At 37.5% G+C, this 26,737-nt stretch overlaps 2 protein-coding genes across 2 annotated transcripts; both read left to right on the top strand.

Moving 5' to 3' along the window:
- Positions 1-7,770: 7,770 nt before the first annotated feature.
- LOC128533679 (E3 ubiquitin/ISG15 ligase TRIM25-like) lies at positions 7,771-17,494 on the top strand. Its single transcript, XM_053507970.1, has 6 exons — positions 7,771-8,415; positions 10,230-10,325; positions 12,987-13,220; positions 13,409-13,568; positions 15,856-15,912; positions 16,346-17,494. The coding sequence occupies exons 1-6, from the start codon at positions 7,828-7,830 to the stop codon at positions 16,867-16,869; spliced, it is 1,659 nt and encodes a 552-aa protein (XP_053363945.1). The 5' UTR covers positions 7,771-7,827; the 3' UTR covers positions 16,870-17,494.
- A 3,549-nt stretch (positions 17,495-21,043) lies between these two features.
- LOC128533677 (E3 ubiquitin/ISG15 ligase TRIM25-like) lies at positions 21,044-26,737 on the top strand. The gene is made up of 5 exons (XM_053507967.1): positions 21,044-21,717; positions 22,762-22,857; positions 22,939-23,172; positions 23,361-23,520; positions 26,059-26,737. The coding sequence occupies exons 1-5, from the start codon at positions 21,127-21,129 to the stop codon at positions 26,670-26,672; spliced, it is 1,695 nt and encodes a 564-aa protein (XP_053363942.1). The 5' UTR covers positions 21,044-21,126; the 3' UTR covers positions 26,673-26,737.

Genomic DNA, 26,737 nt, shown 5'->3' with positions numbered 1-26,737 from the left:
GGTCACTCTGTCAGAGCTCCAGAGGTCCTCTTTGGAGAGAGGAGAACCTTCCAGTAGGACAACCATCTCTGCAGCAATCCATCAATCAGGCCTTTATGGTAGAGTGGCCAGACGGAAGCTACTCCTTAGTAAAAAGCACATGGCAGCCCATCTAGAGTTTGCCAAAAGGCATCTGAAGGACTCTCAGACCATGAGAAACAAAATTCTCTGGTCTAATGAGAGAAAGATTGAACTATTTGGTGTGAATGCCAGGCGTCACGTTTGGAGGAAACCAGGCACCACTCATCACCAGGCCAATACCATCTCTACAGTGAAGCATAGTGGTGGCAGCATGGTGCAGGATCTCTGTTCTTCCAGGGCATCTCCTCCAGAGAGTCCACACCTCAGCCTATAGTATATGTATATGGAGTTATTATTCACCCATGGAGTTATGTGATCCAAAGTAACATGTTAAGATATTGCAGAAACTGTATAACAAACTTTTTATTATGTATTTAAAAGCACATCATAACATTACTACTCATATCATTATTATGAACATTATTTAATGCGCATTAAATATATACAATAAATTACTAGTTATGTTTGCTTTACACTTGTGCACTTATGTGTAAGTAGTTTTTTCAATGTCCATACTATCATATTTGTGCGTAATACTGTTTTATTCATATTTTACAACATTACATGCAGTTTGTAATTTATTAGATACTTTTAAATGTTAACTTATGTATCTACAATTGAAAGCAGTGAAGAAACAATTTGGTCTGGCTTTTAGATAAAGTCATTCCCTGCGCCATCTGATATTCTGTAAAGCACAACATTTATTTAAATCATAAAATATTTTGCGGGATTCAGCAGCACTCCGCGAGACTAATTGCAGACTTCCACAGGAAAAAACGTGGCCACATCTGTATAGCAGAATGTTATTATAAGGAAAATAGTGTTATTTGATATAATGTTTAGTTGAAGTACTTTTTGGATATCATAAGTAGGTACATAAAATAAAATATGTTCCATGTTTTAGCAAAGACATTTCTGACATCTCGGTGCCAAATATAATGTGGTGTTGTAACAATAAAAGTGCTAACAGTTAGACAAACACATTATTTAAATTTAAATGTAAAAATCATTTTAAAATCCATTTTATTTATTTTTTTTATATTAGGATAAGTGCTACTTTTCTCACTAAACCAAATAATGTAAAACATTGACAGGCCTATTTAAACACCATCATTCTACAGTTGTTTATTAGCAAGACTTACTGTACAATAGTCAGACTACAAAGGTCTGATTTAGCCAAGTGTTCCTAGATGAACATGAATAAATCATGTTGTATTTGCATGAAAGTCAACAATTTAACATGTATTAGATTCAATCATGTTGAGAAAAACCAAAGAGATCTTGTCACTATGAAAAAATATCAGATCAAACATCGCGAGAAGATATCGCGACAAGAGAACACAGCGTGTTGAGAAGACAAACGTTTGGCGGGCGTGTGGAAAAGGTAAGCAGAAATTAATTCCCATCTTTCTAAATAGAAACAAAATACTGAACATAAATGTCACCTGCTGTTTAGCGATGTTTAGTCAAGTTATTTTGGTTTAAGCTATTGCTTGTATTTTTAATCACACTTAAAATACAGACGGTTATACTGCGTGCTTAATCTGCAGTTCAGTTCTGGTTTCGGTCTGTTCTCAAGAGTTGTGAAGCGAGAGGAAGAAAGTATAAATATTGTTCATTTGCTAATTTAAGTGTAAATTAAATGAATTTTAATTGAATATCTATCTCTGTATTTCACAGCAGTTTGTGAAAAAGTTTCAGAAGTTTCCTGACCAACCGTATCTAACGGTCAAAGTCATAAAGTACAGTTATAAAGTACAAAACATTTTGGTTGGTGTTTAATATTTTTTTTATGAGTAATACTTATTTGTGGTGTTTTATGTTTTTTACATCTTTTCAAATTGAGACCTCAATTGTAAGTAGCTGCTGGTGTAAAACAAGGTTTTTATTAAATATAAAATAAAAATCTCCGCTTTATCCCGTTTGTCTTATGTTTCCTTCCTTCACAGAATTCTGTTGATCAGGGCTTAAAATTTAAATTTACTTGAGTTGGATCAACTTAATTTACAACTGAAAAATTTGTTGTACCAACACTATTCATATATGTTAACAGTATTAAATTATGTTGGACGCTGCTGTAGTAAATAAGTTGAATGAACCTAAAAAAAATAATTTGACTGATTAATTTTTCTAAATTAAAATTACATTAAACATTTGAATAATGTAAGCACTACGAACTGATTAGACTTTTCAATGATAATGGAGTATCATAGACAATTCAATTAGATTACACTTGCACATTTATAAATGTCAACATGATTATTTTACACAAGTTTAACATGAATGAAATACTTTGGTTTAGCAGGCAAAAATTGTGTAATTTGGCCACATTTTGATGATGTGGGACCGAAGTACACATTAAACATACACTTTAGAGAAGGTTAGAGAGTGTGAGAGCAGCGTTATTTCCGTAGCGGACAGTCTGGGTGCCGCAGGCGGAGATAACCAGCCCCCGACTTCGGCATTAGAGCCCTCACAGCGCGGCGAGTGGGTGACGATTTGGTGGCATACTTGTTCAGCCAAAGCTAACGCTAAGGCTAGCCCACCAGAGCACACCTCCTCTGCGCTTCACGTGTAAAAGCTCTGAGAGCTCTGGTTATAGGAGACTCTATACTGAGACATGTGAAATTAGCTAGGCCTTTAGGGGCGGCAGTGGTTAGGTGTATCCCGGGAGCCAGAGCACCGGACATAGCAGGTAATCTTGGGGCTCCAGGACAGCATAGGTTCTCTAAGATAGTAGTACATGCTGGAGCTAACGATATACGCCTTCGTCAGTCAGAGGTTAGCAAGAATAACTTTTCAGAGGTGTTTAAATTAGCAAAGGCGATGTCCGATGACATAATATGCTCTGGTCCCATCCCAATGAAACATAGCGACATAGCTTACAGCAGGTTATGGTTGCTGAACCGCTGGATATCCAGGTGGTGCTCCGAAAACAACGTGGGCTTCAAAGATAATTGGAAGACCTTTGAGGGCAAAGCTGGCCTGTTAGGGCGGGACGGTGTCCATCCCACTCGGGAAGGTGCTGCTCTCATTACTTGTAGTATAGGTCATAGTCTCAGAAAAGGCCTAGTTAATCTGTGACAATCCAGAGCCCAGGCCAGGGAGCAGACAGACAGGCTAACCCAACCGTCTGCTACAGTAGCTGCATAGAGTTGTCACTCAGGGTTTACTGTATTTCAAATCAAATCAAATTCAAATTTTATTTGTCACATACACAGTACGATATGCAGTGAAATGCTTATACGACCGCCGGTGACCTTAAAAAGAAAATAAAAAACTATATATAAGGAATAAATATTAATAAAAAGAAATAAAATACAAAGGAAAAAAAATAAAATGTTTTAAAGTGGCAAAGTGTCATGTGCAATGGCAGATAAACATGTATTGAGAATGTGTCTGTTCCCAGTGTTAAGCAAAAATGTAGAAAGACCCTGAAAGTCTGTTTTAGTAATTTAATTAACATAAAGACCACAAACTCTGATCACACTAAATGTGCAGCCGGCACCTCTGATCAGAAGCTAGGACTGTTAAATATTAGATCTCTCGCATCTAAAGCAGTTATAGTTAATGAAATTATCACGGATCAGGAATTTGATATACTCTGTTTAACAGAAACCTGGATTAAACAGGACGAGTATGTAGCTCTAAATGAAGCTAGTCCTCCTGGATACAGCTACATACACCAGCCTCGGTTAACTGGTAGAGGAGGAGGCGTCGCAGTTATTTACAATGATAATCTGACTATTGTACAAAAACACGGACACAAATGTAATTTATTTGAAGTTCTCTATAGTAAAATAACAAGTGTAGCTACAAATATTAAGTCAGCTCAGTCGATTCTACTAATTCTCATTTACAGACCTCCAGGGCCGTACTCTGAATTTCTTAGTGAATTTGAAAAACCTAGTCGTTTCTGAAGACAAGGCGTTAATTGCTGGAGATTTTAATATTCATTTTGAGAATCCAGAAGACCCTCTGCGTAGAGCATTTATGTTCATACTGGACTCAGTCGGAGTAAATCAGTGTGTAGTAGGACCCACTCATAAAGCAGGTCACACTTTAGATTTAATAATATTCTTCGGATTAAGTATAAGAAATTTATTCACAAGTCCATTGTCTAAAGTTATATCAGATCACTATCTTGTCTCAATTGAAGTGTGTCATAGTACAGTAATAGAGTACGCACAGCGCTGCGCTACCGTACTAAACGTACATTCACATCAACTACCACACATAGTTTTATCAGTAATCTCCCAGAGTTCCCAACTTTAATTAGATCACCATCTGACCCCACAGAACTCGATTAGGCGACTGAATATTTAGAGTCGACATTTCGTTACACCTTAGATAATGTAGCTCCAGTTAAAAGAAAAACTACAATCATATAATGTATAATGTGAATGTATATTAACTGTAGAGTGCAAGCAGAGACTCCGGCAGGACTAACTATGACGGCATAACTAAAAGGAAGAGCCAGAAGGAAACACAGACATGAGGGCTTCCTGAGATGTAAAGCAAACAATCACCTCACCGTCAGCAAACCTGAGTGATCAATGAGAGTGAGGAAGACAGCATCTAAACATACCAGTTCACCATAATACTCTACGTCCATGAGTCCCCCAGATCTGCTCATTTACCTGAGGCAAATCTATTTATAAAAATGATTGACTAAATAAATAGGTTTTTAGCCTGGACTTAAACACTGAGACTGTGTCTGAGTCCCGAACACTATTTGGAAGACTATTCCATAATTTTGGGGCTTTGTAAGAAAATACTCGGTACTGACAAGCAGCCTGCATCCTTTGATCGAAGTAGGCGTGGTGGTTCGTAAGACACTAGCAGTTCACTCAGATACTGCGGCGCGAGACCATTTAATGCTTTATATGTAAAAAGTAGTATTTTAAAATTAATGCAAAATTTCACAGGGAGCCAATGAAGTGAAGATAACATACAGTAGGTCTGATGTGCTTGTATCTTCTGGTTCTAGTGAGGACTCTCGCTGCTGCATTTTGCTGATGCATCTAGTTAAACAACCAGACAATAAGGCATTTGGACCCCAGAGGTGATAAAAGCATGAACTAGTTTTTCTGCATCGTTTAGCGACAAAATATGTTCTATTTTGGCAATATTTCTGAGGTGAAAGAATGCTATCCTGGTAATATTATCTACATGAGCTTTAAATGAAAGGCTGGAATCTATAATCACATTGAGGTCTTTTACTGTTGCACTCTATAGAACAGAAAGGCCTTCTAAAGTTACAGAGTGATCTAGAATCTTACTTCTAGCTGTATGCGGTCCTATGACTAGAACTTCTGTCTTATTTCGATTAAGCAGAAGGAAGTTAATTAGCATCCAATATCTTATGTCCTGCACACATTGCTCAATTTTAGTAAGGTGGATTATCTCATCAGGTTTTGCTGAGACATATAACTGTGTGTCGTCAGCATAACAGTGAAAACTAATACCATGCTTAAAGATTATGTTGCCCAGAGGAAGCATGTACAATAAAGGGAAAAAAGCAGTGGGCCTAAAACTGAACCCTGTGGAACACTAAACTCCACTAAAGAACATGCAGAATAATCACCATTTAAGTCTATGTAAGTGGAACAATATATGTAAATGGAACAATATCCTACTGTATAACTATAACCATAACTATAATGGAACCATAATCACCTAAAGTTTATTTTTTCTCCTTGATCTCCTTTTTCTTTACCTATGTATTTTTCTTTATTTTCATTATGTTACTTAAAAGTCGCAGAGCGGGAAATATGTAAGCATGTTTTAATCAACATATATTTAGAAAGGCAAGAATATAAATAAGATTACAAATGTACCATTATTACAAAGCAGAAAAAGACAGGAGTAAGTCAGAAAATAGCGGTACCAGAAACCTGCTCATGCAGCTAGAACTAGAGAAGCAGAAAGGGAGCATGACAGGTCGTAAAACATAGACGAGATAAGGCGCCAGGTATTGGACATGGCAGAGACTCTAGCACACCTAATGAAGGATACCCGTACACATATCTAAATAAGAATTTGGACAAATATCAAATATCCAAAAGACAACATGATCAGTATTAAAATACTGAGCTTAATAAAGTAGACACAAAATACAACTAGTATGTGATAGTAAAGTGAGAACTATAGAAAAGATCAGCAACTAACTAATAAGCAGGTGAAGTAATGAGTAAAACATAAAAAGGACCAGAAACTAAAATAATGAATGAAACTAAAGTAATGAGGATGACCAGGCCATAAAATCGTACACTGAAACAAACTTGAAAGGATCAGGAATCTCCCTACGAGACAATGTGTGTGTGTGTAGATGGCCAGGTGAGCAGACTGGTACGAGCTGATAAGGAAAAGACACAGAGTCAGTTTTATAAATAATACATTTTAATAAGAGTAGACACAGAATAAAAATGTGTATCTACATGGTAATAACATAAAATACAAAAGTATAAAAGGCCCAATGTAAAATACAAAACATAAGGGGCCAGGGTAAGCATCAACAGAAATAAAATTACATATTAAACCTTCTTTAAGCTAAAACAATACCAAGAGAAAGGTCAGTGAGAGGAATAAAAGCAGAAATACCACGATTCAACCAAGGAACAGGAGCTTGAGGAAAATCTGTTTGAGTACCAACAGTAGCTGTCTCGTTAGTCTGTGTACTAACAGACACTTTAAAATCAGTTTGGGTACCAACACTTACATACCATCTAGGCTTTCTGACAGATGGAGCTGGAGTACTAGACTCTGGCCTCACTGGCTGAAAAGAACAATGAGGACTCTGAAAATCCAAACACCGTCTTTTAGAAAGACCAGGTTTGGAATCACCTTTCTTAAAATAGGTGAGCCCTTTGTCTCGTAGATAATGCATCAAAGATCCAGACAACTCAGCTCGGACAGGACTTAAGGAAGCCTGATCCATAACGGGTTCAGTCGGGTTGTAGTCCTTAGAAGGAACACGATCTGGACTGCCCTGGCTGTCCGAGTCATCCAAAGGGATAAAGTCATCAATGAAGAAGTCGCAGTTAGCATTGAAAAGGGTAAAATAAGGCAAATAATAATAGTGCAGAGGAGATGCTAACCCATGGCTGGTCTCTTCCTCGTGGAAAAACGAGGATAAAAGCCTTGAAAATAAGCGCCACCCTATATTTTTTATAAAAAAGATACGAAAAGTGTAAAGATAATAGAAACTAAATATTAAAGAAAACGATTTATAATGGGAAATTTATAAGTGTAGGAGGAGTCAGATAAGCACAGGGATGAGTAAAAAATAACGAGGTGTAATTATAATGGAAAAATTAATTGATAGAAACTGGAGTATAATGGGATAAAATTTTCTATGTGGTCAAACGAGGTGAATGTACAGGGGAGGAGACTTGAGATCCCCCTCTCTCGTAAACGGTATAAAAGGAGCGTGCTTTTGGCTGTAAAAGTAGTCTGACTTTAGCATACAAAAATATTGCGTAGTTTAATATATAACTATGCAATATCTTTGTATAAAGCCAAATTCAATTTATATAAATATTTATATCAGTGAAAATGATTTACATTACAAAAATTATCTCTGTCTCTTTAAAGCCACACCCACTCTATCTCTGATACCACAAACTGAACTAGAAAACGAAACTCAGCCAACCCTCTCTCTCTGTCTCTCTCCGTCTCTCTCTCTCAGTGTATGACTCCTGCAAAATGGCTGAGGCAGGTATTTCAACAGATCAGTATCAGTTTAGCTGTTCAGTGTGTCTGGACCTCCTAAAAGATCCAGTTTCTACTTCCTGTGGCCACAGTTTCTGTAAGGTGTGTATTAATAGGTTCTGGGATCGTGAGGATGTAAAGGGTGTCTACAGCTGTCCTCAGTGTAGAGAAACTTTTACTCCAAGACCTGTTCTACGCAGGAACACCATGCTGGCTGAAGTGGTGGAGAAACTGAAGAAGGCTGAAGTTCAACCTGCTTCTCCTGCTCACTCTTATGCTGGACCTGGAGATGTGGAGTGTGATTCCTGCACCGGGAAAAAACGCAAAGCTGTTAATTCCTGTCTGGTGTGTCAGGCATCCTATTGTAAAGATCATCTTCAACCTCACTATCAGTCTCCTGCCTTTAAGAAGCACAAGTTAGTGGAAGCCTGTGAGCTCCAAGAGAAGATCTGCTCTCAGCATAACAAACCGATTGAGATCTACTGTCGTACTGACCAAAGCTTCATCTGTTATTTGTGTATGATGGATGGACACAAAGGCCATGATACAGTTTCAACTAAAGCAGAAAGGACTGAAAAACAGGTGGGAACTGGACAATGTTATTTTTTATTTCATTAATGTAAATTTATGCAGATTCTGTTTCTAATCTAGTTTTTATTCTCGTTTTATTAGCATATATGACTGTTTTACTTGAATGAGAATGTACATTAAAATCTTTTTAAAATTAAAATACATAATCAAATTATCTGTCAACAAATGTAATTGTCAGTTCATTCATGACATCAATGATTTTTGGATGAATTGTGAACTTTCTGACATGCAGTAAGTGAGTAATAGTGCGAATAATCCCTCACAGGACCTTCACCACAAACTCAATCTCAGTTTCCTTAACATTTCGATATAAGCCCCATAAATGCCATTTTTAATGACACCCACTATCTTTATTCCCTTTATTATCCTAATTTCATAGCTATATTTTATCGCTGTTACTTTGCCTTTCCTTGTATTAATCGTTAATAAACCAATAAACACACACACATACATACTGTATATACAACTAGGGACCATGAAGGCCAAAAGTGATTATCACTGTAATTATTCCCATTTTACAACCGTGGTAGCACCTCTGGTCAACATTCATACACAATGGGTAATTTGGGAACACCAGTTAACCTAATCTCCATGTCTTTGGGCTGTGGGTCAAAACCGGAGTACCCAGAGAAAACTCACCACCAAGCATAGGGAGAACACTCAAACTCCACACACTCAGACACCAGACTCTAAGGTGGGAATCAAACCCAGGGCAACTGTGCTAACAACTAAGTCACTAATCAACATCAGTCAAAAGTTTGGACACACCTTTTAATTTCATGGTCTTTCCTACAGTAACTTTTATTTTTCTCTACACTATAAAACAATCCTTAAGGCATCCAAAATATCTCCTTTAAACAGGAGATCATTTATAAACAATAATCTGCTTTGAACAGTTGATATTGAGATGTATATCTGCTCCTTCTGCTCTGTAAAGCTTCATAACGGCTCTAATCTGAGGTTGTTAATTGGTGAGAGGCTGGTGACTCTAAATGAACTTCTCCACTGCAGCAGAGCTCAGTTTTGGTCTTGTTTTCCTGGGAAGGTCTTCATGAGAGACAGTTTCATCATTGATGGGTTTTAAAAATGCACTTGTCACAATACTATTTTTGCAAGGACTACAGTATCTTAAAATAACAATTGACTGCTGTTTTTGTTGTAAAAATTAATTACCTAATGCCATATGCATATATACATTTAAAAGTCTTGCTAGCAAGATTTATCAAGAACAAATAGCCAATAGGATTTATCTGAAATAGTGATGGTAAACTGATTGAAACTAATGCGGGGAAACTGAACTGTTTTTTCTTTTGTCTGATTTGGAGCTTATTTTAAGGTCATTTCTGGCATACAAATCAGTAATAAGAAGAACCAGACATTTTCATAACAGCTTTATGGTGTCATCACGATAGACCCTTATGAGTGGGAATCTTTGCAGTATATTGACAAACCTCAAAGAGCTACGGGAAAAAAGAAACAGGTTAATGCACCAAAGTTGTCACATTAAATATTGTTGCCCAAACAGGGGTGCATACTGTAGCTATAAAAAGCAGTAGCTGCTCATAATGTATATCAATGATATCAAACAGAGATTGGTGAGTACTGATGGCTGAAATTGTTTTTGTCTGATGCAGGGTATGAACTGAGGAAAGCCCCATAATGTAAAACCTTCATCTGTAGTGCAGGAAGAAAGAGATGGGGAGTTATATGGAGTTACAGGAAGTGTTAATCTATACCAGTAGTTAATATTCACACAGTTAGCCCTTGACATAGAATTAATAAATAATTATTATTAATTTTCTCAGAATGAGCTACATGAGGAGCAGATGAAATCCCAGAGAAGGATCCAGAAGAAGCAGAAGGAGGTGCAGGAGCTGGAACAGACTGTGACCACTATTAAGGTGAGGAGTGAGAAAATACTACCAGCGTCACTTCCCTAGTGAAAAAAATACACTTTAGTGTATAATATATTCAAATCTTCTATAGTACATATATACAAATATATGCAAATATACAAATAAAACAATTTACCATCTGTTAATATATAAAAAGTATACAACAACATGCTTTTACATTAACTTTAAACATATTTAAAAATAATTGTATTATAGAAAAGTTTTAAAAAATATGTTATAGGAAAATATCTTTTAAGTAAAAGTTCAGTGTAATTTTCAAAGCACACCAATTTAAACTTTGTTTTTAAATGTATTTTTGCCATATAAAAAAAAAATCATTATCAAAAGAATAATCATTGTAACAATGTACAGAAAGTATGCATTAAAACACAAATATTAATATATGGTAGTTTCAGTATATTTTCAGTTAATTTTGAATATTCTTATTTCTGCCCATATTTAGTGCACCATCCTCTCTCTTACGCACTCACGTGCAACTTTTTTTGTGAGCTGAAACTCTCTTTTGTGCGCTCACGCTCATTTATGTGTGTTTGAACTCTCTTCTGTGCGCTCAATATCATAAAGCTACAGTACACTTGTTCGAACTGCAGCAGTGTTTGAACTCTTTCACTATTCCAGCCAACCAGAGACTAGAATTGGGGCAACACCAGCCAATCAGAAACTAGTGGCAGGCACATTTTCTGCTTCTGGATTAGCTCCGTTGTTCTCCACTTGATTCTTGAATTCTTGATTGAACATGCCTGAACATGAGTTTATATTTCTGTTTGTGTGTTTGTGAGACAACTTGAAGTTTTGTTGAAGACTTATAAAACTATAGTAGTTTTTTTTGTAACCTTGTGCAAATAAAATCTGTTGAACTCATGAATAAAATCTGCCTCATATCACTGATGTAATGTGTTTTTCAAAAGCATGTTATATTATAAAAAAGCATTTAGCATTAGTAAAAGGTCCTAAAGCCCTTTAATGTTCTGGTTATTAACAGCAAACAATTGGATAATTGTCTCAGTTAGCTAGGATGTTGATTTAGGGGAATTTGAGGATCTGTGTCCGAGTCGTTTTGAAAAAATTGAGGGTTATGTCAGGAAGGGCATCGGGTGGAAAAACCTTTTGTGTGCGAATTGTGTGTGGGTTGGAAATAATACTGTGGTGATCCCTTGACCACAAAGTGTACTTTTTGGGGGGATTTGGCCAAAAGCATGTTACTGCTGCAATGAGAATATATTTGTGTATTTAACGCGTGTATTTGTAACACAGTAAAAATTGCTACATTAAATATATACTTTTATTTCATTAATTACTGTGTCTGGTATGTATATTAGTACATAAACAGCCACATACTTTACTTGTACTAAGTATACTTAAAGTCGTTCAACTTAATACACATAAATTGTGCTTTTGTATAAATTTGATTACAACTTAAATGCACTTAGTACAAAATGAGTTGTACAAACTTTAAGTATGTTGGTCATAAGTCTGGCAGCACGGTGGTGTAGAGGTTAGCACTGTCGTCTTGCACCTCCAGGGACTGGGTTCGATTCCTGGCTATGCTCGATTCCCGTCTCCGTGTGCATGGAGTTTGCATGTTCTCCCCGTGCTTGGTGGGTTTCGTCCCAAAGACATGTACAGTTGGGCAAAAAAAGTATTTAGTCAGCCACCAATTGTGCAAGTTCTCCCACTTAGAAAGATGAGAGAGGCCTGTAATTTTCATCATAGGTATACTTCAACTTTGAAAGACAAAATAAGATAAAAAATCCAGAAAATCATATTTGATTCTCTTCCATTTTCTAATAATTGCTCCCACATTTGATTTCTTCACACCAAGCTGCTTACCTATTGAAGATCTTTCCAGCCTGGTGCAGGTCTACAATTTTGTTTCTGGTGTCCTTTGACAGCTCTTTGGTCTTGACCATAGTGGAGTTTGGAGTGTGACTGTATGAGGCTGTGGACAGGTGTCTGATAACAGATGCCATTAATGAGTGGAGGACAGAGTAGCCTCTTGAACAAAAAGTTACAGGTCTGTGAGAGCCAGAAATCTTGCTTGTTTGTAGGTGACCAAATACTTATTTTCCACCATAATTTGCAAATAAATTCTTTAAAAATCCTACAATGTGATTTTCTGGATTTTTTTTTTCTTATGTTGTCTCTGATAGTTGAGGTACACCTATGATGAAAATTACACGCCGCTCTCATCTTTTTAAGTGGGAGAACTTACACAATTGGTGGCTGACTAAATACTTTTTTCTCCACATTGTAGGTTAGGTTGATTGGCGTTCTCAAATTGTCCGTAGTGTGTGAATGAGTGTGTGTATGTGTGTGTGCCCTGCGATGGATTGGCACCCTGTCCAGGGTGTACCCCGCCTCGTGCCCTAAGCCTCCTGGGATAGGCTCCAGGTCCCTGTGACTGTGAAGTGTACTTGCTCCAGACTAATAACTCATTCATGCTAGGATTTAATATACTTAGCATACTTTTTTTCACTTGGGCTTACCCCAAACTTTATCTACTCCAGAAAAAAAGGTCAAAAGAAGGATCAGATTTTATAACCAAGTTGTGTGTGTGTGTGCGTGTGTGTGTGCGTGTGTGTGTGTGTGTGTGTGTGTGTGTGTGTGTGTGTGTGTGTGTGTGTGTGTGTGTGTGTGTTTTAACAGATGCGTTCACAGGCAGCAGTAGTTGAGAGTGAGAAGATCTTTACTGAGCTGATCAGCCTTATGGAGAAAAAGCGCTCGGAGGTGACGGAGCTGATCAGAGCTCAGGAGAAAGCTGAACTGAGTCGAGCTGAACGACTCCTGAAGCAACTGGAGCAGGAGATTGCTGATCTTAAGAGGAGAGTCACTGAGCTGGAGCAGCTTTCACACACACACGATCACATCCACTTCCTCCAGGTAACACTCACTGTCTGATCTACAGAGGGCGCTGTTCCTCACAAAGTTTCCTCCTAAAAACTCATTACAGCGACAATAAATGTTCCTGTCTGAGATCACAAGTGTGTCTTTGGTCTGATTCAGTCTGAGATTCATTCGTTCCTCTCCTACACTTTTCTCCTTCTCTATGATGTGTTTCCTCTCTGTAGAGTTTCCCGTCTCTCTGTGTTTCTCCTGGATGTGAGGACTCACCCAGCTTCACTGTCAATCAACATCTCTCATTTGTTGGAGTGCAGAAATCTCTCTCAGATCTGAAAAAACGAGTCGAGGAAATCTGTGAGGAGGAATTTAACAAAATCTGTCCGCAAGGTAAAGAAGCAAATGTTATTTTTTTTCCTCTCACAGTAAAGTGAGACATCAAACTTACAGTTAACAATGGGATTTTAAATTTGCATCAGAATAAACAAAGTTCATGTCAGCATTTGCCAATGGTATTCCTTCCTTACTTTCTTTCTTTCTATCTATCTTTTTTTTACAATAGAAGCACAGCTATGCATTATGTTTTACAGTATATGCACCCTTGCTATAGTTTTGTCAATCTCTTCTTATAATTCAGAGACTCAAAAGACTTTATTTAAATCAGATTAACACTATTTGTCAAACATTTGTTAAAACTAGGTGTACTTAAATCTGCCACAGATACCCATAACAGTCACTGGGTCTATCAGAGGGTTTGCAGTAAATGAATAAATCGTGATCATGATGTATAATATTTAATCATTTTAAAAGCTAAAAATATTGCTTTTTTTAAAGGGTGATGAAAAATATACACAGGCGGAACAGTAGTGTTGTGGGTTCAAATCCCACCTTTGGTCTGTGCGTAGAGTTGGAGTGGGTTGGTGCATGTACTTGGTGGGTTTCTCTCCTCTACTCCGGTTTCCTCTCACAGTCTTACCAAAATGATGTCATGTCCATTATCAAAGCAAAGGGTGGCAAACGAAATAATAGTATGCGATTTGTTTTTGGCCAGGCAGTGTACACATTTATGTAATCCTTTTTGCATCACCCTAAAAATTACTGGGTTAAAAACAACCCAGTTTGGGTTGTTTTTAACCCAGCTGCTGGGTAAATATTGGACTAACTACATGCTGGTTAATTTAACCCAGCAAAATGGGTTATTTGTTTAACCCAGCAAGATGGGTTAAATATTCAACCCAAATGCTGGGTCATATTTAACATTAATGTTGGGTTAATTCTACCACACAAATAGGTTATTATTATTTTCATGTTTTACAGTGAATAAAACATTTTTTTCCAAGTTTTGCAAACCATACATATATGCAATAAACAACATCCTATTAAATGTTCATAGAAAAAACATTTATTTTTCAAAAGCACAAGAGCAGATAATCAACAGCGACATCATTACTATACTATTACTCACAAGAGCAGAATGGAGTAATAACACGAATAGGCTGAGGCAGCTTCTACAGAGCAGGATCTCTTTGTGACATTAGATATCTTTTCTGCAGAACAAAACTATCCAGCCCTGGTCCCGTTTTAACAAACAAACACTGTCTATGACTTTTCAAGTAGGCCTCGCTATTTCATAGCAACATTACAAAAAGTCCTATACAGGAGCACACTGCTTTAAATAGTTAATCTCAAAAATATAAAATGCCTTGAAGCACACATCAACCGCCCCAAGTAGTGTGCATTGCAAAAATGACAAAGCTAGGGTATAGGTAACCTGAAACAAAAACATGGAGACAGCTACTACCAAAAATAAAAACAGCAAAATAAGCATGGCTTTTAGGATAAAACTCCTATTTTTTTTTTTTTTAAGTCAGACTAGTTAATGTGTTTGCTAACGCTAGCAACCTAACTAAATGCCTGCGTCATGCTAATACTACAGTTACAGTTAAGCGTTCATTTATCACTTCACCATCTTCGTCACCCTGCAAACATTCTACAGAGAAAGATAAAAAGCTCAGACATCTTATCCGTTTCTTTCATACACAGGTGGGGTTCTTTGGCTAACTATAGCAGCTAGTCTTAGCTAAATTATCTTACCTCAGACCAGCCTGAAAGTTTGAGTGTATAACACGGTAACAGTAATAAATCTCACATATAGTGATAATTTTTCAGTCATATGTGACTTAGGTGAGTGAACATGTGTATACAGACCTTGTATTTAACGTCAAGGTTTAAGGAGGATGAACCGTCATCAGCGCTCAAAAAAGAAGACACGAAGCTCTGACTGACAGCCGCTGAATTCACCGGTGAACTTTGGGGGAGGGGCCAAGCAAACTTCAACCCAGCAGCTGGGTTACACAAAAACTACCCAACTCTCTGTGAATAACCCAGAAAAATGACCCAACAGCGGCAACCCAGCGCTTGGGTAGAAAAAACAACCCAGCATTTTTTAGTGTGATGTAACATGAATTATGCCTTGAAATTTAATGCATTTTTTTTTATTTAACAGCATATGGATTTTACCCACTATTCAATTACACAAAGATATCACCAAAAAATTTAATCTGATATCTGTTATTCAGGAGCCACTCTGAAACCAGGAAGAAATCATTTTTTTCATATTTATTCTTTCCACTGTTTCCACCTAATTCTTATCTCCACTTTGTCTCTGTCTTCACAGCTGCAGCAGGTCAGATGTTGCTCTCTGAACCGAAAAGCAGGAAGGATTTCCTGCAGTGTAAGTGTAAATGTTTTGATTTGAGGGGTGATGTTGGGTAATATTAAACCACAATTGGGGGTTGGGGTGTTGTGGTTAAGACTCTCACATCACTCACGGCTCTACAGCCAATCATGGATGTCTGTGAGCTCTCACAAGGGTAAGGAGAAGATAGCACTGTTCTCAGAGTGTGTTACGCCGCCCCCAATGGTGCGTGAGCATGAGTTTAAAAAGCTGGCAGCATGTGGTTTGGAGGAAACACGTAATAGTCTTTGGCTCTCTCTGAGTGGTAGTAGTAGCCTTAATATAAAAGCCCCCTAGTGACAGGTGGAAAATAGGTATGACTAAATTAAGGAGTAAATCTTTGAAAAAATAAAAACACAATTAATTGGACAGAAACATGTATTATAAGTCCTGTCGTGAGCAGTCTTCAGTGACATTTATTGTGTTTTAGATTTCAAATATTTCACCCTGGATCCAAACACGGCGTACCCTAAACTTGTTCTGAAGGAGAAGAACAGAGCAATGGTGTGCATTGGGACAGATCAACAATACTCTGATCATCCAGAGCGATTTGACTATTGGATTCAGGCATTGTGTAAGGAGAGTGTGTGTGGACGCTGTTACTGGGAGGTGGAGTGGAGCGGTACTGTGTACATGTCAGTCTCATACAAAGGGATCAGAAGAAAAGGACGAGGTGATGAGAGTATGTTTGGACGGAACAATCAGTCCTGGAGCCTGCGATGTTCTTCTACTTCTATCTCTTTCTGGCACAACAATGTTGAGACCAAGCTCCAAGGTTCAGCCTTTTCCAGGATAGGAGTGTATGTGGATCACAGTGCAGGAACTCTGTCCTTCTACAATGTCTCTGACACGATGATGCTCCTCCACAGAGTCCACACCACATTCACTCAAACTCTGTATGCTGGGTTCTGGGTATTTTATAACTCAACTGTAAAGTTATGTGATCCAAAATGACATGACGGTAAATATTATATATATTAGTATATATTAAAACTCTGGTGCCAGGTTATGTTTCTCACTGAGAACATAGTGAAGGTTTTACAGTATATATTGAAAAATTGCAAACAATTTCTTATTGCACATTGTAGGATGAGTCTTAAAAATAAATAGTAACTAAAGAAAAAAGTACACTTTTGTGTATTAGAAATATATTCAAGTCTTTTATAGTACATTGAAAATATACTAACAAAAAAGTGTACCATTAGTTAATATATTAAGTATAAGTAAAAGTATGCCAATATCACACTGTTACCAATTCTTGGAATATAAAGTTTTGAAACATTAATCATACTTGATGACTTGATAAAAATAATTGTATTATGGTACATTTTTCCAAAAATATATTATACAGTAGAAAAGTCTACTTTAAGTGAAAGTTCAGTGTAATTTTAAAAGCAAATTATAAATATGCCATAAATATGGTATGGTTGAAATAATCATTGTAACAATCATTGTAACACTACAAAAAGTATACATTAGAACATAAATTTCACGTGTGCGCTTTCAAACTAGTTTTTGTATGCAGAATAAAAGAATAGCACTACTGTATGCTACACTTGCTTGGAATGCAGCAGCACTAGAACTCCAGCCAACCAGAAACTAAAATTGAGGCAATACCAGCCAATCAGAAACTGATATGGGGTCCCACAAGGGTCAGTTGGAGGTGTGCACATTCTTGGTTTCTGGATTGGCTTGTCTATTCTCCGCTTGTAGTTTGAATTCACGGCTGGAAGCTGCATATTTGCGTACATTAGTTCTTATCATTATTATTTCACTTTCATCTGCATAGGGAACATTTTATAGTTTTTGTTAGGTAGTTTGAAATTACGTACATAGTTTAAACTATAGAATGTTTTGTCTGATGCGTTATTGCTAAATCTTATGTTTTTCACTTCTAGTATAATGCTCTGTACCTTTAGACTGTTTTCAGTCCCTGTGGAACAGCAAGAATCAACAAACCAGGTCTAAACTAATACGGTAGATTCCAATACTATTGCCTGTCTTTGTTCAGACAACAGTTTCTGTTTCTATTTTTGTTTGTAAGACAACCTGAAGTTTTGTTGACAAATAAACTATAAAACTGTATTTTTCACTTTTGTAACCTTATGCAAATTAAATCTGTTGAATTCATGAATAAAATCTGCCTCATCATTACTGATGTAATGTGGTTCAAAAACATGTTATAGTGTAAAAAATACATTCAGCATTTGTAACTCCTTTAGTGTACTGGTCATTAGTCTGGCTGCAAGTACTTGGGTATGTATGCTAGGCATGCTAGTATTTAATATATTTAGCACACCTTAGGTATGTACAGATAGACTATAAATGAATTTGTGTATGTGTGAGATTTATTATACTGATATAAAATATTCAGTTTGTCTGTTTAGCTTTGGCAAAAATATTTCCTCAGAGAAAATTTCATCTTTTTGTGCTGCTGCAGCTGGTGGAAGCACATCCTACAGTACTCTGTGGGGGAAAAAAACATCAAATCAACAATTCAATTTTATTTATATAGCGCTTTTAACAATGGTCATTGTCTTAAAGCAGCTTCACAAAAATGGAAGAAATTAAAAAAAAATTTTGGAAGTGTGTATGTGTGAGAAAAATGTGTCTAGATAATAATTAGATGAATGAATGAATGAATGATGAATGAAATGTCTCTGATGAGCAAACCAAGGGTGACGGCGACAGTGGTAAGGAAAAACTCCCTGAGATGGTAATAGGAAGAAACCTTGAGAGGAACCAGACTCAACAGGGAACCCATCCTCATCTGGGTGAAACAGATAGAGATGATATAACATCATGTGTGTTATGCAGGTGAAAGTTCAATATAACAGAAGTTCTTTAAATTAAGTCCAGTTTAGCATAGGGAGTCAGAATGTGTCAAGGTAATTTTCTTCCTGATACTATCGATTTTTTCATTAAAGAAGTCCATAAAGTCTTCACTTCAACAGCAACTGTGTCTAATGTACTGGTAAAAATAGTGCCCATGCTGCCAGTCACTTCATCCAGATCGTTTGCATTTAGGGGTCTAATAAGAAATTGGGACAGATCCGGCAGATTACTTGTGAATCTGTCTTTAGTAGTCGGATTCATATTTCTAACAAATCAATAACGTGGGGAGACACAGCTAATCTGTTCTACGGGTAGAGTATATATCAGGAGGTGATGATCTGTTATATCATTACTTTGAGGTAAAATCTCTATATTAAAAACATCTATACCATGGGATATAATTAAATCCAGCATATATTTAAAGCAGTGAGTTGCACCATTTATATTTTGTTTAACCCCAAAGGAATTTAGCAAATCCATAAATGCGATTGCTAAACGTCGTTAGCATCATCTACATGAATGTTAAAGTCTTCTACTATCAACGCTGTCAGTTGAGTTGAGTTAACCAATAGGTCTGATAGCAGATGTCCAAATTCTTTAAGAAATTTGACATATGGCTCTGGGGGTCTGTACACGGTGGCCAGGGTAAAATATAGCACGGGTTTATTATGTATTTTACTGAGTGCAACATTAATGATGAGCACTTCAAATGAATTAAACCTGGGCCCTATTTTCTGAGTAACAGTGAGTACATCATTGTACAGTAGATAGTTGCGACAGCACCACCGCGACCAGTTAGACGGGCCTCGTGCTTATAGAAATATCCTGACGGAGTAGACTCATTCAGACCAACTATTTTTATTTAGTTTTCGGTGAGGCAGAGTGTGTCAAGAAAATAATCCGAGATAATTTCATTAACAATAAGTGCTTTCGGCGTTAGAAATCTGATGTTACAAACTTTAGAGGTAGATTTCGATTATTAATTTGGCCTTTTTCTGGTTTTATGGTTATCAGATTGTTTCATGCGAAAAAAAAAAAAATCTTTTTTATTACTATTTGGGGAACAGACACAATTTCTATAGGACAAGCTATGTGTGTACATTTATCAGTATGGTCAGTTGTATTGTGGCTAATATCTAAAGAATCTAAGGTATGACTTGCCACCAGTCAGATGATTCGTAGTGTTCTGAAGATGTTGTCCGAAAGGACTGCTGCTTCAGCCCTGCTACGGTGCAGGCCATCGGTAGGTGGTAGAGCCTAGGACGCTCTCGAAAAAAAAAAAAAAAAAAAACATTAAACAATAAACGATTAAACATTTTCTGATCAAGATTTGGTTAGTATATAAAATGCAATAAGAAAGTAAACAGATTATTTGCACCTTAAAAAAAAACAAAAAACATATTCACTAACACTCAAATCAAGGTAAGGGCTAAACTGATACACAGAAACCATTGAGAAAGCAACTGGAGAGTTCATTTCATTGACTGCATTTAGCTTTGATTTAATTCTTTCCACCGTTGTCCTGGGCTTGCTTATCAGGAACAATCTAATCATTTAGATTTATATATATTTTCTTAATTTTTGTTTAATTCTGCAAAGTTGCTTTGGGACATATACTGTAAATGCTATAAACATAAAATTTAATTGAATGATCATGGGATATTTCTTCCGACATGGATTTAAGAATGCAATGCTATTCAGTGCATCAGTTGTTGATGCCAGCTAAAACATAATAAATACTGCAGTAATTATCCAATACATGGCTCTTAAGTATTCACTTCATTAAATCCAAACGGTGGCTTTTTTTGGCCAGGAAGTGTTGTCACTTCAGATATACATCCACTGTTTCTGTTATTTACAGGGTTGGGTTGCCAGCTTAATGCCCAATTCTACCTGAACACTGTATCTGAGGACCCTGCTCAAGAGTCCAAGAGTGGCAACCTGACAGTGTCAGGCTCGAACTGGAGACATCCTGGTCCACCTTAACCACCAAGCCACCCTGTCCCCATGAAAGGCATATGCATTCTAAAAACTCATGATGTTTTCACAAAAACGAATAATTCATAAATATTCCAGCGCTTGCAGTATAAAAAGCTAATTTATTTAAACAAGAGATTTACAACAAAACTGATTCCATTAATCTTTCTCTTTAAATCATAGAAAATCTCTTTTACACCAAAAATTCTTTCTTCTGTTGTATACCTACACTTTTTCTGAATGGGACATTTAAAGCTTAATTTCTGCCGTCTCTTTAAGGCTACGCCCACTTCTTATTAGACTATGATACATGGTATGATCATTTCAGGAAAAACGAAACTCAAAAACTCTCTCTCTCACTCTCTCTCTCTCTCTGGCTGAGTTTGTCAGTGCAAGAAAATGGCAGAGGCCAGTATTTTAGTAGATCAGGATCAGTTTATTTGTTCAGTGTGTCTGGATCTCCTGAAAGATCCAGTGACTATCAACTGTGGTCACAGTTTCTGTAAGGTGTGTATTAATGGCTTTTGGGATGAGGAAGATATAAAAGGTGTCTACAGCTGTCCTCAGTGTAGAGAGGCTTTCACTCCAAGGCCTGTTCTATGCAGGAACAACATGTTGTCTGAAATAGTGGAGAAACTGAAGAAGACTGAAGTCCAAGCTACTTCTCCTGCTCACTGTTACGCTGGACCTAAAGATGTGGGATGTGATTTCTGCACCGGGAGAAAACGCAAAGCCGTCAAGTCCTGTCTGGTGTGTCTGGCATCCTATTGTGAAGATCATCTTCAACCTCACTATCAGTCTCCTGTCTTTAAGAAGCACAAGTTAGTGGAAGCATGTGCAGATCTCCAAGAGAAGATCTGCTCTCAGCATGACAAACTCATTGAGATCTACTGTCGTACTGACCAAAGCTTCATCTGCTATTCATGTACAATGTTTGAACACAAAGGTCACAATACAGTTGTAGCTGAGGACGAACGAAATCAAAAACAGGTAAGAACTGGATGTCGCTATTACTTTTCAAGACACGTTTTAGTGTTTAGTTAATTTAAAATGGATCGATGACTTCCATCTGGTTAATTCTTATTTAATATCAAATTGTTATTGTATATAAGGTGTTAACTTATTAGATTATTCGGTGTATTTAAACTCAGTCCCTGTGTAACAGCAAGAATCAACGCACCAGGTCTAAACTTATAGGGTATATTCCAATACTAGATTTTAAAATGAGACAATGCAAGAGACACACCTTATAGAATCAACAACTCCATGACATAAGCAAACCTGTTCTACTGTGCATGACAGTGTCTTGTGAAGTGTGAGTCTTTCTGGTGTGCTCCAGGTCTTACTTAATGCCCCAAAAAAGAAAAGGCTGAAGCTAAAACCAGGATGAAGTCAGATTTCTGGACTGGCATTTTTAGAGCTCAGATTCCACCACAGTTTGTGTCTGAGAGAGTACATGGTAGATGAGGTTACTGGTAGTACGTCCTCTGTTTTGTGGAGGACTTAGGAGATATGTAAGATGAGAGAATATATTGGAGTAAAGTGTAACTCAGTGCGCCAGTGTCTACTGTGATCTGTAACACTACGTACATGCATACTGTATCTTACATGTGGGTCAGAAGTACCAAATACAAGCACTGTTACTTTAAAAACAATCATATGAAACTGACTGCTCAGGAGCTTTTGATAGACGTGGACATTTGCTGTTACATTTAGATTAGATTAGATTAGATTAGATTAGATTAGATTAGATTAGATTAGACTTTGTTGTCCTTGCACATGTATGGTACAAGGCAATGAAATACAGTTACATAACATCACTGATTAAATGCTTAGAAGGTGAGGATCTCTTGGACCTCACTGACTTGCTAATTCACTCCCACTTTCTATTGATATGGAGCACTAGAGTCCAATTCTAACAAATCGTAGAGGCCTAGAATTTTTGTGATTAATCACAATGCAGAAGAATAAATTAGAGTTTTAGAGAGGATATAATTAAATAAAATGAAAAAAATAATTTTCATTTGGTTTCAGAAAGAACTAAAAATTGAGCAGGAACAATCCCAGCAGAGGATCCAGGAAAATCAAAAAAAGGTGGAGGACCTGAAACAGACTGTGGACAATATAAAGGTGAGGAATGACACACACACACACGATATATGTTCACTGTCAGTGAAGCTTCACTGTGTGTGTGTGTGTCCTTTCTAAAAGAGGCATTCACAGAGAGCAGTAAAGGACACTGAGACAATCTTTACTGAGCTGATCAGCCTTATGGAGAAAAAGCGCTCGGAGGTGACGGAGCTGATCAGAGCTCAGGAGAAAGCTGAACTGAGTCGAGCTGAACGACTTCTGAAGCAACTGGAGCAGGAGATTGCTGATCTTAAGAGGAGAGTCACTGAGCTGGAGCAGCTTTCACACACACACGATCACATCCACTTCCTCCAGGTAACACTCACTGTCTGATCTACAGAGGGCGCTGTTCCTCACAAAGTTTCCTCCTAAAAGCTCATTACAGCGACAATAAATGTTCCTGTCTGAGATCACAAGTGTGTCTTTGGTCTGATTCAGTCTGAGATTCATTCGTTCCTCTTCTACACTTTTCTCCTTCTCTATGATGTGTTTCCTCTCTGTAGAGTTTCCCGTCTCTCTGTGTTTCTCCTGGATGTGAGGACTCACCCAGCCTCACTGTCAATCAACATCTCTCATTTGATGGAGAAAGGAAATTTCTCATAGATCTAAAAAAACGAGTCGAGGAAATATATCAGGAGGAATTTAACAAAATAGTACTACAGGGTAAGAGAAATCATTCTGCTGGAAATATATATTTGTTTTAAATGCGGTAAAGAGAGAGACATAATACTGTGTATATATATATATATATATATATATTTAGTTTTGAGATTTGTACAAATTACAATCATCATTAATGAATCGTGTTTGTAGTATTTGATGTAATAGTCAATAATTTGTATAGTTTGCATAGTGTATGAGCCATAAAATTAGTTCCTTGATCAGTCAGAACCTCTCTTGAGACTTTGACTCAGTAGCCAATGTGGAAGAGTGCTTCCGCAATGCAGCATGCAGAATTGATGCAAAAAGGCACAGATTTAGATTATCCCATTGCATAGTCCACAATAACTATCACAAAGCAATGATATAATAGTCTGATGAGGTCTTTATCAATACTTTTAACCCTAATTAGAGCAAGGGTGTACAGTGGCACTTTGGGGTGGCCAGCTGAGATTCGAGACATGATGCAAGCGATGGCATATGTTTATGTGGAAGCCAGGCCAATTAAAATGGGCCATAAGTTGGGCTATAGGTGTTTTATCCATCACTTAATGCCCTGCCATCAGAATGTGATGAACAGCTTGAAATAACATTTCCTGACAGCTTTTTAGGATCAGACGTGGTCTCAACTCTTCTTTAGTTTGTGTGTTGCTTTACTCAGTTCATCTATCTTTCATAATTGCGAAAGTCTTTCTGATGTGGAATGGATGTCACTGGACCTGGCCACACCTCTCCAGCCAATGTTGTGTATACTGCCTATTCTTAAAGCAGAACCTTTGCATGACCATTTCACTCTTTAAAGCAGCGCGTCCCACCCACTTAGTTATTAAGATTAGTGGATGGGTGAGCCAGGCCCAACCACAACTGCCACAGAATAAGATGATAATGGTGAAGAAGAGAAGGGCAGGAAAGGCAAAATTAAAGTTTTTATGAGCGATAATGATGCAAAAATAGATAGATGGCAAAGTGTAGAATAAAGAAGGGAGAGAGGTTGTGAAATGTGACTGCCTGCTTCCTGATCTGCTGCCATCATCACCTCTGTCAGCAATGCCGGTCGATGACACTAGATTTTTGAGCTGTATGACAAGTATAAAATAAAAAAGGGGCATCCTTGTAATACCGTATGCCAGTGAGGATGTGAATTAAAGTTATTGCTTGGAGTTACCCATCTGTGGATCAGCAGGATGGTGCTCTGACTTCCCCATTGTCTTCTGGAGGCTCACTTTCCTGTACCAGGCTCCAATGCACCCGTCATCCCTCCACCTGCACTTACAGAAGTGCTCAGCCTACTTAACGCAGAGTTAGAGGTGAATGCAGGTGAGGGCTTGGATGAGCCTGGCGAGGGACAAGTGCTCACTGGAGTTTATCTTCCCTTAATTTCTGGTTATTCAAACCAGAAATTAGAACCTGATTGATTGACAGGATTACTGGCCCAAAAATGTTAGAAAATGTTGCAAAATTTTTTTGCAAAATATTTATATTTGTACTTTTTATGAATACAGATGCTGCTTTTTTCAGCCTCATTCAGCACACACACACACCTAGGTGCCTCGATGCCAAGATAAGTAAAACAGTCTAGATGCACATCTTCCCTCATGGTGTGGTTCATTTTGTTTGGTGTGAACTATTGTGTGGTCCTGGTGAGAAAACATATTAAACCAAAAAAGGACATGTACATACCCGATTGATGTTCTTGCATGAAACGAATACACAACATGTTTTTAAACTCAACTGATTCAGACAAGAACAGGACAAAAAGACTAAGGTGTGAATGCACTCTTAGAGACCTAAACCTGGCAAAGTTTGGCAAAGTTGATATGGACAAACTTAAGTTCCCTAACCACCAAATGCAACATCTAAAATAAACATATGCACCATGATACACGGAATAATTACTCAAAAGACATAATTGGAGTTCTGAATATGAATGGCGGGGTTCTGCTCTACCTGCTCCTAACTGTTTGCACAAGCAAAACAACTCTACATGACAGGTGCATTATTTATGGGAGGAGGTCTCGAGAAAGACCAAAGAGGAGATTTATGGATGTAGTGAGAAAGGACATGAAGTTTGGTTGAGAGAAGTGGATGCAGAAAATAGAGTTAGATGGAGGCAGATGATTCGCTATGGTGACCCCTGAAAGGGATCAGCCAAAAGACAAAGAAGAAGATTTATACAAAACAGTGACACTGTTGCATCAGAGTTTCTAGACATTTCTTCTTGCTTGATTTTACCACACCATTCCATGTCTCTTTGCTTTATGCAGTCAAAAGAGCATATTGTGTAAAAATATTTCAGAAAGCCGTTCTGTTGCACACTCAACAGCAACTGGAGGGTAGTTTGATGTCTAAAATGATGTGGGTAACATCAGTATTTTTTAAACTGCTGACTGATGTCTTTTAGTACTGTAAAAGAGATTTAACATAACTAGCATTAGTAAAATATAGTTGCAGGCAGATGGTGCACACACACACACACACACACACACACACACACTTATTATAAATTCTGTGATTAACATCTTATGTTTGTTATTGCTTTAGATTATTCTTATCTGACTCTGGACCCCAAGACAGCACATCAGAAGCTTAGCCTGGCTGAGAACAACAGATCAGCGGCCCACGAAAAGAAAAAACAAGGATACTCTGATAATCCAGAGAGATTTGACCACTGGGTTCAAGTGTTGTGTAAGGAGAGTGTGTGTGGGCGCTGTTACTGGGAGGTGGAGTGGAGTGGTGAGTATGTGTACATATCAGTCTCATATAAAGAGATCGGCAGGAAAGGAGGGAGTATTGAGAGTGCGTTTGGACGCAACAGACAGTCCTGGGTGCTGCAATGTTGTCCTTCCTCTGTCCGTTTCCGGCACAACGACATTGAGACTAATCTTCAAGGTCAAGCATCCTCCAGAATAGGTGTTTATGTGGATCACAGTGAAGGAATTTTGTCCTTCTACAGCGTCTCTGACACGATGAGTCTCCTCCACACAGTCCACACCACATTCACTCAGCCTTTGTACGCTGGGTTCTGGGTATGGAGTTATGACTCATCTGTGAGGTTATGTGATCCAAAATTTAAGGTAGATAATAGTGATAAAAGTGATGAGAGCTTAAATGAACTCTTTCTAGATCATAATCAAGAATTCATATATGAATGGTAGTGGAAGTAAGAGAAAGAGGTGTAGGAGTGGACAAACTATTAGTAGTAGAAGAAAGAGGATGTTGA

The sequence above is a fragment of the Clarias gariepinus genome, chromosome 11 (assembly GCF_024256425.1).
Source record: "Clarias gariepinus isolate MV-2021 ecotype Netherlands chromosome 11, CGAR_prim_01v2, whole genome shotgun sequence".
Taxonomy (NCBI): Eukaryota; Metazoa; Chordata; class Actinopteri; order Siluriformes; family Clariidae; genus Clarias; species Clarias gariepinus.
This window is presented reverse-complemented; position numbering and strand designations above follow the sequence as displayed.